The sequence below is a fragment of the Ursus maritimus genome, unplaced genomic scaffold (genome assembly GCF_017311325.1).
Source record: "Ursus maritimus isolate PB19 unplaced genomic scaffold, ASM1731132v1 scaffold_28, whole genome shotgun sequence".
Taxonomy (NCBI): Eukaryota; Metazoa; Chordata; class Mammalia; order Carnivora; family Ursidae; genus Ursus; species Ursus maritimus.
The window spans coordinates 10,025,327-10,041,237 of NW_024425341.1; the positions used below are offsets into that span (position 1 = coordinate 10,025,327).

General features: G+C 35.9%; 1 protein-coding gene and 1 long non-coding RNA gene across 2 annotated transcripts in view; both read left to right on the forward strand.

Moving 5' to 3' along the window:
- ERI1 (exoribonuclease 1) overlaps nt 1-14,286 on the forward strand; it is a 30,611-nt gene extending 16,325 nt beyond the window's left edge. The window contains exons 5-7 of the mRNA XM_008686578.2: nt 1,278-1,387; nt 3,441-3,555; nt 12,944-14,286. Of these exons, the coding sequence (XP_008684800.1) occupies nt 1,278-1,387; nt 3,441-3,555; nt 12,944-13,186 (468 nt within the window). The 3' untranslated portion in view covers nt 13,187-14,286. The remainder of the gene's footprint in view (nt 1-1,277; nt 1,388-3,440; nt 3,556-12,943) is intronic.
- Nucleotides 14,287-14,324: 38 nt separating this feature from the next.
- On the forward strand, nt 14,325-15,546 carry LOC121105646. The gene is made up of 2 exons (XR_005838247.1): nt 14,325-14,731; nt 14,772-15,546. It is a non-coding gene; the product is annotated as an uncharacterized LOC121105646 (long non-coding RNA).
- Nucleotides 15,547-15,911: the final 365 nt, after the last annotated feature.

Below are 15,911 nucleotides of genomic sequence, written 5' to 3' on the forward strand. Positions count from 1 at the left end.
TTCGTAAATATTTTTCATATTATAATATTAAAAAGTAGAAAAGCAAATTTTATACCTTATAAAATCTTTCTTAGCCTTTCCTCTTAAGGACTCGTAATGATGAAACTAAAGGTTTAATTTGTTTACATCATTAGTAAAGTAAGTGTTACAATGGTGGACTTGGAGAGGAAGTTTTGAAAGGTATCTGTTTATAACCTGACTTGATACATAGCTTAATAATTTTATAGGTCTCTGATTTTTTGTTGTATTCTAATTGCTCTTTGTTCATTAATTTGGTTCCTTTATTCATTTACTCATTCACTCAACAAATATTTGAGTGCCTACTACAGTATTTGCCAGGGTACTGGGGATACAGATATGGTCAAGTCAATCTCCTCAGCTTACTCAGCTATTTATAATCAGGAGGACAGACAGACTAAACCAGTGGTGACAGTATGGTTAGAAGACTGACAAGTCAGTGTTTTATCTGGATATTATGGGCATTTTATGATAGAGGGAACGGAGAGCTGACCAGTGTCGTACTTCTTCAAGTTAGTGAACTTGGGCTGAATCATGATAGGTCAATAGGCAGGAAAGAATGGGCATTTCAGGTGTGCAGGGCAGAACCGTAAGTAGTTCGGGATGGTTCAAGCGTGTATGGGCTGGGAAGAAAGTGGTTGAAAATAAAGCTAAAGTGGTAGGCAGAGGGAGCCACATCATGAAGAAGAGTCTGTGTGTCTTATCCTGAAAAGCTTGGAGAATGTTTGGAGGATTTTAAGTATGGAAGTGATGTGATGGACCAATTTAGGAAGATCAGTCTGGCAGTGGTGTGTCATCTTTTGTGGAAAGATCTGAGCTTTGAGATAGGGAGACCATGTTAGAGGGCCATGGCTTTCAGCTGGGAGGAGATTTCCCTCTTCTCCACTCTGGAGAATTAGTAAGCCACTGGGTTGAGGTCAAAGAAAGAAAGAGAGAGAGAGAGAGAGAGAGAGAGAGAAAGAAAGAAAGAAAAGAAAAGAAAAAAGAAAAGAAAGACCATGGATGACCTTAAATCTTAATTTTGGGAGGATTTTATACTTCAGTTGAAAACGTTCCTAATGCCTGGCTGTGAACAATTTTTAATTATCTTAAAAACGAAATGTTAGGTGGATCTCAGCTAAGGAAATCATGTAGAGTTTAAAATATCATAGGTGAGACTTTCTCTTACTGTTCGCTTCCTTTCGACATTTGTGTCTGAGTATTTGCAGGACTACACGTAGCTACTCTTATTTTTATAAATGTTACTTTTATATCCTCAGGATCAGGTAGACAGAGCTGATGCCTTCCCTCAGGTACTTAAAAAAGTAATTGACTGGATGAAATTGAAGGAATTAGGAACAAAGTATAAATATTGCATATTGACAGATGGGTGAGTATTTAGGAAAATTACTTTTTATCTAGCTTTTTTAAGATGAAAGATGTTCATATCCATTTAACTTTTAGAATAACCACAAAAAAATATTTTCTGATAGTTCTGGGGTCTCCCACGGGAGACCACATTTTTCCTTTCACGTTGTTATTTATTTTTTTATTATGTTCAGCTGACCACTGTATCATTAGTTTTTGATGTAGTGTTCATCACATTCTTATTTCTACCTAAACTTTGTTTTGTTACTTAAACTTTGCATCCTAAGGACCAAAAAAAGAGGAGGGAAAGAATGATAATAGTTTAATCCAGGGCTAGAGAACTAGAGAAAGATAATATGTAAAACTAAAATGACTTTACTAAAGTCAGTTTTTATCGTGATACTTCCTTGCTCGAAGAAGTTCAGACTCTTAGTCTGGCTTTCAAGTTTCTCTTATCTAACCTTACCCCACCTGTGTAGCCTGATCCACCTGCCATTCTGGCCCACTGTGTGCATGCTGGCCATGAATCACATGGTGTGTCCTTTCTCTGTGCACCTATTTATGCTTTCCTCTCTACTGGAAGGCTTTCTTCCTTTACTGCTTCATTATTATTCAAAGCCCTTTTGTTTTACTCCACATACTACAACTCACACTGATTTTTTTTTAGAAAAAAAAAATGTCTTATAGTCTTTTATATATGTACCATTTGTGCTGCCATCCGACTGAGTATTCTGATATCTAAACTTTATGTAAGACTTATTTGCAGGGAGATTAAAAATCCTTTCTGAATAAGAACTTCTGGTACTTGATAGTCTTCCATAATGCTTCCTATAGTCTGAACTCAGAATGTGTGCTCAAAAGTGTTCGTTAGATGGAAAGCTTAGAGGGAAGATCAGAAGGATTGAAACAAGGATTACAGGCATTGTGCCAAGGCAGCTCCTATACCATAATGCTATTAAGATTGAAGAAGGAAGTCCTAATCAACCTCTCTTTCAAACTATGGACAGATTGTACACTAAAACTGAGATGTCACTTACCTAAAGGGTTTTTTAGTGACCCTTACATAGGAAAAAAGCGTTGAGTGTAGTCACATTATAATTGTGTTTAAAAATAGAAATTTTGGAAAATGTTGGTTGACCTCTTTAGAAGCCTATCAATTTTAAACATGAATGAGCAGTGTTCCTGCTAAAGTATGTAGGTGTTTCTGTCATAACACCGTATGTGTGATTCTGTAAAAGCCTCACGTTCTGAGACATCGCTCATACCTCCAGAAATAATTTGGGCAGCTCAGGCAGGCAGCTCCGAGTTAGTGGAAGTTGCCTCAGAGGATATTATAAATGCACGGAAACAGTAGGATCCTGGGGACAAGCACTCGTTTTAATTTTTTTAAAAATATACTTGAAAGTGCTCCTGTTGGCAGTACAACAGCTGAATTGAGAGCTTTTTTTCTTTCCTGCTAAAGGTTATAATTTGTACGGCTGTTGTATCACCTCCCTTTCCCTAGGAAAAACCATGTATGAAACAACATGATTTCCATATTACACAATCAGTATGTTCCTACTTAACTACGTAAGTTGATTAGTGTTGTAGAAACATGCTGTAACAGAACAAATTGTGTTCTCACCACTTAATAACAACTACTTTCGTCTTTCAAATATTTTGTTCATTTGCTTTTTCATTTTATTTTGTTTCAAAGTACACCCTCAAAGAACTTCCTAATACAATAAACCTGGCCTTAAAAGTAAGCTTAGCAGAGTTATTTTGGGTTTATGAAAAAATAATTAACAAGATAGAGGTCCGCCCAAGTAATCGGAACCATGAACGTGATCATGATTAGCCCAGTAAGATTTTTTTATGAAAAAAATTTGATATACCTGATTTCTACTTTTCTTTGTTGTTTATTTTTGAAATAGTATTTTGGAGGTATGTTAATTTTCCAAGCTTGATGATATGTGTGAATATCAGAAAAAAAGGTGACATGTAAATAAAAAACCAATAGAATGACTTAAAATACTAGTAAGAATAGTATAGCATTTATTTTATCATTTTTCCACCCCTGTTTTTGATTTTACAAGTTCGTGGGATATGAGTAAGTTCCTGAACATTCAGTGCCGGCTAAGCAGGCTCAAATATCCTCCTTTTGCTAAAAAGTGGATCAATATTCGAAAGTCGTATGGAAACTTTTACAAGGTAAAATTTCTGTTTTATTGATTATAATGCTCTTAATGATAAATTTATTACGTTTTGCATGTGTGTTAAGTTGTGATTTACTAGGTGCTTTTCACAGGAAAAGGCTCTCTACTTTAGTTTTAAGTCTTTATAATCCAAACATGAGGATGATCATATGAGTTTAGAAAGTTGAGCTGTTTTTTTTTTTTTTTCAATCTGTTACCATTATTTGAATAGGTTAGCTGTAAATACATGATCTTCAGGGAGCGGTTTGAAACTGTATGGGTGTTCAGTATGTGAATCGTTTGTGGAACAAATGCTCCCCACTGAATTTTAATTTTATCGAAGTTAATATGTATGTGTAGTGTACAGTTTTAAAGTAGTACTACAAGGCTTATGAAAAATGGCCTTCATCCACTATGGCCCTCACCAGTACTGGTTATTTTTCTCCTTACTCTTCTTATTCTCCTGAGGCAAACACTTCCAGCTGTTTGTAGACATTTCTTACCTTCATAGTTTATTTACCTTCATGGTTCTAAATGATATGCTTATCCTGTTTCTTGAATTTTCAGTTTGAGATACGTATGGAGTTCCTGCCATGGAAGATGAAGATTTGGCTCTATGAAAAAGCCACCATACCTGCATGTCCTTCCCCTCTGCGTGTCTTCTGAATCAGTTACATTATCTTTATAATCAAATCATTATTCAGTGCTTATGCACCTGTAGCAGCGGAGGGTGTTCACAACTTCTCCCCAGATTTTACAAGTGCCTTCGGTTGTTTTCTTATCCTTTACTTTCCATTCGAACTGTAAATCATTCTCAGGATTCAGAACACCCGGTGGTGAGTTCTCTTCCTTTCTTCCTTTCTTTCGTTGCCTTTCTCCTTTCCTTTCCTTTCCTTTTTTCCTTGAAGACTACCTTCCTGCAGCCTTTAATCCTGTTCTAGTCTGAACTATTTGTTCTGCAGGCTTCTTCTAAAATCATCCTAGGAGATTCTTTTCTTGCTTCTCTATCATGTGTTAGACTTTTTGTCATTTTCTTTCTTCCTTTACAACCTCATTTTGGTGAAGCAAATCCTAAAGTAGTTTTGTGAGAAAAAGTTCTTTCCCTTAACTCTTTTTGTAGTTTTAACATTTTTTAAAGCTGAGAAATGTACATAAAGAAGAGTGGAGTTTAATTGTTTTAAAGTGAAATCCCTTGTACCTTCCACTCAACTGCTTTCTTTTCTCCCAGAGGGCCCCCCCAAATAGTTCATACTTCCATGGAAATCATTTTTTTGTTTTTCTTTATAGCTTTAATATTTATGTGTATATCCTTGTACCATATAGTGTACTTTTCCCTCTTTTTGAACATGGTGTAATTATAGCATCATACTGGCTGATTTGTTCATTTTGCTTTTTTCCTCAGGATTGTGTTTGAGATTCATTGATGTTATGTATGTAGCTGTAGTTTATTTTATTGCTGTGGAAAATTTCATTGTGTGAATATATAGGAGTTTGTTTATCTGTCCTACTTTGGCCATTTTGGAAGCTTTTAGGAACAGTGGTGCTATAAACATTCTTGCACGTGTCTTCTGGTGCCCTCGTGCACTCATTTCTCCAGGGTATAAACCTACAAGTAGAATTACTGGCTTATAGGATATGTGCATCATTGACGTTAGGTGATGCAAAAATAGTTTTCCGAAGGGGGTGTACCAATTTGCACTCTCCCCAGAAGAGTGGGTGAATTTATAATTGCTCCACGTCTTTGCCAGCATCTGGTATTGCCAGACACTTTAAATGTTTTTAAATCTGGTGGACGTGGGATGCCATCTCATTAAGATTCTGATTTGCATTTGCCTAATTACTCATGAGGTGGAGCTTGAGCTTGTTTTTCTATGGTTATTAGCAATTCGAATTTATTTTGTGAAGTCCCTGTTTAAATCTTCCCATTTTAAAAAATGGGGTGATCTGTCCTTTTGTAATTGTAGATTACAATTTGTGATTGTTTATAGATATTTATCTTGGATACTAGTCTTTTGATTACATTTGGTAAATATTTTTTTCCTTTTTTGTGAATGTATCTTTTCACTCATTTTGTGATTTAAAAAAAAAAAATTCTGTTATGGAAAATTACAAATATGTACAAAAGTTGACAGGTGTGATGAACCCTCATGACCCAGTTTTAACAGGTATAAGCTCATAGCCAACCTTGTTTCCTCTGTATCTCCACCCACTTTCCCCTTTCCTTACTCTTTTGAAGCAGATCTCAAATGTTATTTCCTTTGATTTATAAACATTTCATTGCTCCAAAAAATAAGGAACTGTTTTAAAAAACATAACCATCATACCATTGTCACACTTAGAAAAAAATCAACAGTAATTCTTTAATATCATCAAATGTCATAGTTTTCTTTTTTTTAATTTTTTAAATTATTTTTTTATTTTAATGTTTTTTTATTATATGTGTTAGTCGCCATACAGTACATCCCTGGTTTCTGATGTACAGCTCGATGCTTCATTAGTTGCGTATAACACCCAGCGCACCATGCAATACATGCCCTCCTCACTACCCATCACCAGTCCATCCCATTCCCCCACCCCCCTCCCCTCTGAAGCCCTCAGTTTGTTTCTGAGTCCATAGTCTCTCATGCTTCATTCCCCCTTCTGATTACCCCCGCTTTCTTTATCCCTTTCTTCCCCTACCGATCTTCCTAGTTCTATGTTCCATAGATGAGAGAAATCATATGAGAATTGTCTTTCTCTGCTTGACTTATTTCACTTAGCATTATCTCCTCCAGTGCCGTCCATGTTGCAGCAAATGTTGAGAATTCGTTCTTTCTGATAGCTGAGTAATATTCCATTGTCTATATGGACCACAGCTTCTTAATCCATTCATCTGTTGAAGGGCATCTCGGTTCTTTCTTTTTAAATTTTTGGTTAATTTTTAAAATTGAAGTATAGTTGACATTTATTAGTTTCAGGCATACAACATAGTGATTGGACAGTTCTGTACATTATGCCGTGCTCACCATCATATGTGTTACCATCTGCTAGCATACACCGTTATTACAGTATTATTGACTATATCCTTGTGCTGTACATTTCATCCCCATGACTTTTTTATAACTGGGAGTTTATACCTCTTAATCCCCTTCACCTCTTTTTTTTTTCCTTTTACCTTTTGCGTTTTGAATCAGGATCAGAATAAGATCCACACATTTACAGTTAGTTGACGTGTCTCTCAAGTTTTTGATCTCTAAATTCCTTTTCCACCTCCTTTTTTTCTCTAATGATTTATTATTATTATTTTTTAAAGAAATGGAGCCATTTTGGGACACCTGGGTGGCTCAGTTGGTTAGGCGTCTGCCTTCTGCTGGGGTTGTGATCCCAAGGTCCTGGGATCAAGTCCCGCATCACATCAGGCTCCTTGCTCAGCGGGGAGCCCGCTTCTCCCTCTTCCTGCTACTCCCCCTGCTTGTGCTCTCTCTCTCTCTCTCTTTGACAAATAATTAAGATCTTAAGAAAAAAAAAAAAGAAAGAAAGACCTGGAGCCATTTTTCCATTTTCCCACTGTCTGGATTTTGCTAATTGTGTCCTGTGATATTAATTCAAATGTGCCTCTATCCTCTGTGTTTCATATAAATTTGTAGGGGTTCAGTCATCTTTGGGTTTGCTTTTTTTTTTTTTTTTGTGGTATACCTCCCAGGCGACAATGCATTCTTATGTTAGCGTGTCTTTCTCAAACCTTTAACTCTGTTTAGTCTAAGGATAATTATTAATAATTAGTCAAGCCATAAAATAATTTTCAAGTCTGTATAAAAACATCCACAGCTCACAATACATGAGAGTGTTCAGAAAGTTGTAGAGATAGTAAGGCAATAACATTGCCAGTGCTCTTTTGAGTAGAGAATAGTATTTTTTTGTGGATCTGTTTATGTTGACCAATTTATTAGGGTGCTCTTTTCTTTTTTTCTAATACTAACAATGTATAGTCTTTGGCATGTACAAAGTATTCTTTTCTCCTTTTTAAAACTAAAAATGACTTTTTACCCAACCTTTCTTAGGAGTGGAAATAAATCATTAAATTTGAAAGTATCTCTTTCCTTCTCATACGTTTAAGAAACTTAGAGGGCAAGCATAATACTTTTCTGTTTAATAGCTGGCTTAAAGTGGCTTGCATTTTTCTGTAAGTAGGCTGAAACAATATGAATAAAAATACAGATTACAGACAATTTTATACTAGATTTTAGAAAATGAACTTATTTATGTGTGGCATGATCATACTCAAATGTAGTTTCAGAATTTACAAAATTATACAAACATGTTTGTTTCTTCAGTAGTTCTGTGTATGCATTAAAATGTCATTGGGGGGCGCCTGGGTAGCGCAGTCGTTAAAGCGTCTGCCTTCGGCTCAGGGCGTGATCCCGGCGTTCCGGGATCGAGTCCCACATCGGGCTCCTCCGCTAGGAGCCTGCTTCTTCCTCTCTCACTCGCCTGCTGTGTTCCCTCTCTCGCTGGCTGTCTCTCTGTCACATAAATAAATAAAATCTTTAAAAAAAATAAAAATAAAAAAAAATAAAATGTCATTGGGGGGGGCCCCTGGGTGGCTCAGTCGTTAAGCATCTGCCTTCAGCTCAGGGCATGATCCCGGTGTTCTGGGCCCACTCCCCCTGCTTATGTTCCCTCTCTCGCTGGTTGGCTCTCTGTGTCAAATAAATAAATACAAATCTTAAAAAAAAATGTCGCTTTTGAAGTAAAGGTAGAATGAAATATACTTTGGGAAGGCGAAAGCTATGTTTGTTTTTGTTCTTTTGTTTTTGTCTTTTTTTTTTTTTTTCCTGTACAAATACTCAGTTCTGGGTTGGATTTGAGATAAGTTTTCATGGATTTTGTTTTCCACTGAAATTAGACAACTTCTGCCCTTGCTCTTCATCTTGTTAAATAAGAAGAGGCTTACTCGCACATATAAAAAGGTTGAAAGCTGCAGCAAAATGTTCATTGCTTTTCTATGAATGACTGGACCGTCTTCTTTTGCAGAAATCCACAACTATTCTAAAGGCATATCAGTAAATCTCATCTCTAGAGTATGATCAGATTGTACATTACAAAGCTCTTTTCAGAGTCAGGTTATGTGGCTGAGCAGGAGAGTCTGAGAAAGGGTTTTTTATACCTACTTGTACTCTGGTGTTCGAAGGGAAGAAAAATACTGTCTAATTCTCTACAATTTTTCCAAATGGCTGTCAGTAGGTCTTGAGACTTGCAAATAGCTTTTCTCACTGTCAAGCCCAAGCAAAAGTGTGAACATTTAAGATTTTTTTTTTGCAATATGATTTTTCCAAAGACTCAGTTTTCTTCAAAATCCAAGAATCTTGTCACTGGAAGCTAAATGTTTTCTCCAGGGTCTTACAGAGATTTCTGAATTGGTTTATGTAATGAAAATGTCTAGGCTAGTTTTTGTAGCTCTTCTTCAAACCACTCAGCAAATTTTGGCCTACTCTTTTCCTACCATTCGCTTTCAAGTCAGTCATCTTGCTGAGAACTTTTCCTTGCCAGGCCAGAGGAAGCATGAGGTTTATGCGTTCTTCATCCAGGTTTTCACACAGCCATTAAATTTTAGACATGATTGAGTGAATTGGCCTTTGTTTAATAGAGTTAATCATTTTTCTGGCACTCTCCAGGACTTTTCATATTATCTCTCTCTCTCATATAGTAAAATATGCATAACAAAATTTACCATTTTAACCATTAAGTGCACAGTTTAGTGTCAACAAGAATATTCATACTGTCATGGAACCATTGCCACCATTCAGTTCCAGAACATTTTCATCTTCCAAAATTGAAACTATACCTTTTAAAGAGTGGCTCTCTATTTCCCCTTTCTTCGGCCCCTAGTAACCACCATTCTGCTTTCTGTCTCTGTGAATTGTACCACTCTAGGTATCTCATATAACTGGAGTCATACAGTATTTGTCCTTTTGTTACTGGCATATTTCACTTAGCATAATGTCTTCAAGATTCATACATATTATAGCACGTGTCAGAATTTCCTTCCTTTGTAAAGCTGAATAATTCCATTGTTTGAGAAGTTCCTTACTTTTGAACGCGAAAAAATACTTCATTATATTTATATCACATTTTGTTTATCCATTCATCTGTTGGTAGACACTTGGGTTGCTTCCACCCTTTGGCTGTTGTGAATAATGCTCCAGTGAATGTGGATGTACGCATAACTGAGTCCCTGCTTTCAGTTCTTTCGGTATATACCCAGAAGTGGAATTGGATCATACAGTAATTCTGCGTTTAATTTTTGGAGGATTTTCACATTATAGCAGTGGCACCATTTTACGTTCTCACCAGTAATGCACAAGGGTTCCAGTTCTCTATCCTTGCCAAAGCTTATTTTCCATTTTCTTGCCTTTTTTAAAAATAGTGGGTATGAAGTGGTATCTCATTGTGGTATTGATTTGTACTTCCAGAATGATTAGTAATGTTGAGCAGCTTTTTGTGTGCTTATTGGTCAGCTGTATGTATTTGGAGATATGTCTGTTCAAGTCCTTTGCCCATTTTGAAATCAAGTAGTTTTTTTTTTATTGTTGAGTTTTAGGAATTCTTTTTTTTTTTTAAGATTTTATTTATTAGAGAGAGCAGGAGGGAGGCGTAGAGGGAGAGGGAGAAGCCGACTCCCTGCTGAGCAGGGAGCCCAATGCAGGACTCAATCCCAGGGACCTAGGATCATGACCTGAACCAAAGGAAGATGCTTAACTGACTGAGCTATTCAGGCACTCAGGAATTCTTTATATATTCTGGATACTAATCCTTTTTCAGATCTATGATTTCCAAATATTTTCTTCCATTCCATGGGCTGCTTTTCTCTGTTGATAGTGTACCCGTTGATATACAAAAGTTTTAAACTTTTATGAAGTTCAGTTTATCTAGTTTTTCTTTTGTTGCCTCTGCTTTTGGTGTTGTATCCAAGAAACCATTGCCAAATCCAGTGTCATGAAACTTCTCCTCTAGGTTTTCTTCTAAGAATTTTATAGTTTTGAGTCTTAGGTTTAGGTCTTTGATCCATTTTGAGTTAATGTTTTATTAGTGATTGCTTTGAATTTATAGATCATGTTGAGTATTATTGATAGCTGGATAATATTAAATTTTTCAATTTATGAACACAGATGTCTTCCCATTTATTTATGTTGTCTTTAATTTCTTTCAGCAATATTTTGTAGTTTTTGATGTACAAGCTTCACCTCTTTGGTTAAAAAAATTTCTTTTTTTTTTTTTTTTGCTAGTGAAATAAAATTGTTTTCTTAATTTCCTTTTTGAATTCTTCATTGTTTGTGCATAGAAATGCACCTGATTTTTGTGTGTTGATTTCGTATCCTGTGACTTTGCTGTCTTTGCTTATTAATTCTGACAGTTTTTTAGTGGAATCATTAGGACTTTCTGCATATAAGATCATGACACCTACAAACAAAGATTGCTTTACTTCTTCCTTTCCAATTCAGATCCCTTTATTTTTTTTCATGCCTACTTGTTCTGGTTGGAATTTCTGATGTTATTTTGAATGGAACTGGTGAAAGTGAGCATCCCTATCTTGTTCCTGATCTTAGAGGAAAAGCTTTCAGCCTTCTCACCATTGAATATGATGTTCACTCTAAATTTTTTATATATGGCCTTTATTATTTTGAGGTAGTTTTCTTCTGTTCCTAGTTTGTTGAGTATTTTTCTCATGAAAGGGTATTTAATTTTGTCAGATGCCTTTTCTGCATCAATTGAGGTCATCATGTGGTTTTTCCCTTCATTTTGTTAATGTGGTTTGTTATATTGATTACTTTCATATGTTAAACTATCCTTGCTTTCCAAGAATAAATCTCACTTAGTCATGGTGTATAATCCATTTAATATCCTAAATTTGGTTTGCTAGTATTGTTGAGGATTTTTTTTTAAATATTTTATTTATTTATTTGACAGAGAGATAGCCAGCGAGAGAGGGAACACAAGCAGGGGGAGTGGGAGAGGAAGATGCAGGCTCACAGCAGAGGAGCCTGATGTGGGGCTCGATCTCAGGACTCTGGGATCGCACCCTGAGCCGAAGGCAGACGCTTAACAACCGAGCCACCCAGGCACGCTTGTTGAGGATTTTTGTATCGATATTTATGAGGGATAATGCTCTAGTTTTCTTCTAGTGTCTTTGGGCTTGATATCAGGATAATGCTAACCTCATCAAATAATTTATGAAGTGTTCTTTCGTCTTCAGTGTTTTCCAAGAGTTTGAGAAGGATTGGTGTTAAGACTTATTTAAATGTTTTATAGAATTCACCATCAAAGCCCTCAGGTCCTGGTCTCTTTGTTGGGAGAGTTTTGATTAATAATTCATTCCTCTTTACTTATTGTAGGTCTGTTCAGATTTTCCGTTTTCTTCATGATTCAGTCTTGGTAGGTTGTGTGTGTCTAGGAATAGTTCATTTCACCTAAGTTGTTCAACATGTTGGAAAAGTTACTTTTGTAAGCACATTTTTCTAGGTGATATTAAATGAAAGGAACAGAATGCATTGCGGTATTACAGTTTAGGATAATGATATTTATCATGGTGCTTTTATATCATTTGCTTTGTGATTTTTCCCGATAACCCAGTGAGTAAGGAGTATAACTATTAGTCTTATTTTTCAGATGAAGAGGCTGAGGCCCCAAGATATCATAGCTATACAAACTACAGAATATAAAACTTAACATATACAGAAGATAGAATAGTGGTTCTCAAAAGTGGAGGGGCATATTGGAATTTGGGCAGTGAGATTTTTACACTTATCAAATTGGAGCAGGTATTTAAATAGGTTGAAAAATACCTCATGATAATTTCTTTCATGCTGGATCTTCATTATCGTTAGTCATAGAAAGGCTAGTTTTTTTTTGGTGTATCTGTCTAAGGAGTCTGTCAAATAAAATAATACATCATAGTAAAATGCCGTGGAAAAGAATGTTTGGGTTAAAATGGTAGAGCTTTGGGGTGCCTGGGTGGCTTAAGTTACGTGTCCGACTCTTGATCTCGGCTCAGGTCTTGATCTCAGGGTTGTGAGTTCAAGCCCCATGTTAGGCTCCATGCTGGGTGGGAAGCCTACTTAAAAAAAAATGGTAGAGCTTCAACTTAGATGTCCAGAACAATACATTTCCTTTCATAAATGATTTGTCAAATTATAAAACTGCAAACTGTTTGGATGTCTTGAGTATTCTACCTGTTTATATGTATTTTCATTTTTAACTTAAGATAATTTTTTTAAAGCTCTGAAGATTTGAGTTATTTATTTGCTTCATTTGACTAAGAGTATTCGCCCTTTGCCTAACTTTAGTTATTATGGTTAATTTTCCTTATTTTTCATAGTGACTTACAGACTACTAAAGAATTATTTACTAAGCTGTTTATTTTCCAGGTTCCTAGAAGCCAAACCAAATTGACAATAATGCTTGAAAAGCTAGGAATGGATTATGATGGGCGGCCTCACAGTGGTCTTGACGACTCTAAGAACATTGCCCGAATAGCAGTTCGAATGCTTCAAGATGGATGTGAACTCCGAATTAATGAGAAAATGCACGCAGGACAGCTTATGAGTGTGTCTTCTTCATTACCAATAGAGGGCACTCCAGCTCCACAAATGCCGCATTCTAGAAAATAACAGCATTTTTGCCCTTTGCCCATGGATCATTCACTCTAACTGGAGTTGCTACAAAGAGGTAGCAGATGAATACTTATTGAATTAGTCCTGTGGTGCAAAATTTAAGCACCTTAAACATTTACAATCTTACTGCAGTTAAAGTTATATATAAATATGTGTGAACAGATTGTGTGGGGAGGGCATATTGAATTTTTTGTCACCAGCACTTTTGATATGAGCAGTATTTGTTACACAGTAACAGTTCCTGCTTAGAATTGACTTATAATATAAGATGTCCAAGATGTGTCCCTCTTGGTTTTAAAACGCAAGGGCTTATTGGCGCTCCCCTTAAATGTCATATCTTATTGATGTTAAAATGTATAATGTATTTCTACATTAACATTAGATCAAGTCATTTCTTACAGTGCAGGAAAGATTGGAAGGCCTTATGTAGCCTTTGGGTTTTAAGAATATCACACAGTCCTTTTGATTTTTGAATTCTATGTGTGAAGTTCAGCTGTGCATGGTGAATTTCATAAAGTACCTGGTACACATATCTGCCTACATTTCTTTTCAGTTTGTAGTTGGAAGACTTGTGGTAGATTATAGGGTCTTGTTAAGAATTCAGTTACTGGTGAGGTTAATGGAAAGTCAGAAGAAAATACCATTTAGAGGAATATAAGGGCTGTAGCTCAAGCTTTTTCACACATAAACATTTCAGTGGGGTTTTTTGGACTTCATTTTTTGATTCTCCTCCCTCTTGTGACATTTATCTGCCCTAATTCTTAAATCTAAGAGACCATGCTTTGAAATAGACTAAAAATAAGGGTCACCACTTAATTTTGCATTTATATTCAACATGATGAGTAAGGTTAATAAAGTCAAATAATGCTTTTTAACATCTTATGTTTTTATTACAAGTTGATTTTACATAGTGAGTGACCACTAAGTGTTAAATAGTTAATTCTTAACTAATTCTAAAAACAAAAGTGGGTTTATGGAGTTGAAAAAGCAAAACTCTTACCTACCTAGAAGCTGAAAATATTTTCTGAATTGAATTTCCCCCTATAGCTTTTCATGAACAATTTGCTTCTTTTACTTTCTATTAGCAGTTGTGATGCTACTTTATTTTAATGAATTAAATAAATTTTATAGAGGCTTCTAACCCTGGTGCCTAGGAAAAAAGAAGACATTTTTCTTGGTCTGAGAATTCTCTCCACAATGCTGTAGAAAGAATGAATTTTGCCTTTGAGCGGTAGTTGTAGAATAAGAATATAGACCTAACAAGTGGATAACAGAAGACACAAGGGATTGCGATGCCCTTAGACAAACTGATACGGATTATAGCAAAACAAGGAAATCGAAATGTTTTACATTTATGCAGTAAACTTTGGGGGTGAAATGGATGTATGCTGAGATTTTTGTGAATCCTAAAAAGCACCATATAATATACATAAAGTATGGTTGCAAGTGTCAAAGAATTACCTTCAAATCCTTACTGAGTTATGGGGCCAGGGCAGAGCAGGGGAGAACAACAAATCACTCTTGAGATGTGGGTGCCGGGAGGTCCACTGGCAAATCACTCTTGAGATGTGGGTGCCGGGAGGTCCACTGGCACGCTTTTTAGGTGCTTTTTTCCCACATAGCCACCTTAACCTTAGAATTCAAATTCATGTCACAGCAAAACCGTAATTATCTGTTGCCAGCTTCTACAGTTGCTCATCAGCAGCTGAAATTGCAGTGGGGAAGTCTGAGAATGGCAAGGAAATACTGCCTCTTGTTTTGTTTGTTTGTTCTTAAGTCAGACTTCTAATTTCTGGGCCGATTTTTTTCTTTTTGCAAAATAACCCAAGTACTGACAAACTCCTGTTGTATTTCTTTTTAAGACCTTCAGCATTACAAGCTGTCAATATCCTTTTGACTCAGTCAGATATTTTATTTGGTGATGTTTTACTCTCATTTTTTAAAAACTATTGAGAAGTAACTGACAAATGTAAGTGTATATATTTAAAGTGTAAATGTGATGATTTGATGTACATTGTGAAACAATTACCAAGATCACATCACTTCATATAGTTAGCTTTGTGTGTGTGTGTGTGTGTGTGTGTGTGTGTGTGTGTGTGAGAGAGAGAGAGAAAGAGAGAGAGAGAGAGAGAATGCTTAAGGTCTACTCTCAGCAACTTTCAAGTATAAGATACCATGTTATTAACCGTAGTCAGTACTGCTGTACATTATGTCCTCAGAACTTAACTCTTCTTATGACTTGTATCCTTTGACCTATATTACCCCATCTCTTCCATCCCCAGCCCTTGGCGACCACCATTCTGTTACATTTCTATGATATTAGCCTTTTTTTTTTTAAAGATTCTACATATAAGTGATACCATGCCATATTTGTTCTTGTCCATCAGCCTTATTCCACTTAGCTTTCCAGGTTCATTCACACTATTGCAAATGACAGTATTTCCTTTTTCTTTATGGCTGAATAATAATCCACTGTGTATGTTCTGTTTGTATCAAGATATTTTTTGAGTTCTCTTGATTTCTTCTTTGATCCATTGGTTCCTCAGAAGTGTTTTGTTTAATTTCCACGTATTTGTGAACTTTTCCAGCTTTCCTCCTGTCATTGATTTGTAGTTTCATACCATTGTGGTCAGAAAGATAGTTGATGTGACTTCAGTCGTCTTGAATTTTTTGAGACTTATTTTGTGACCTAACATATGGTCTCTCCTGGAGAGTATTCTGT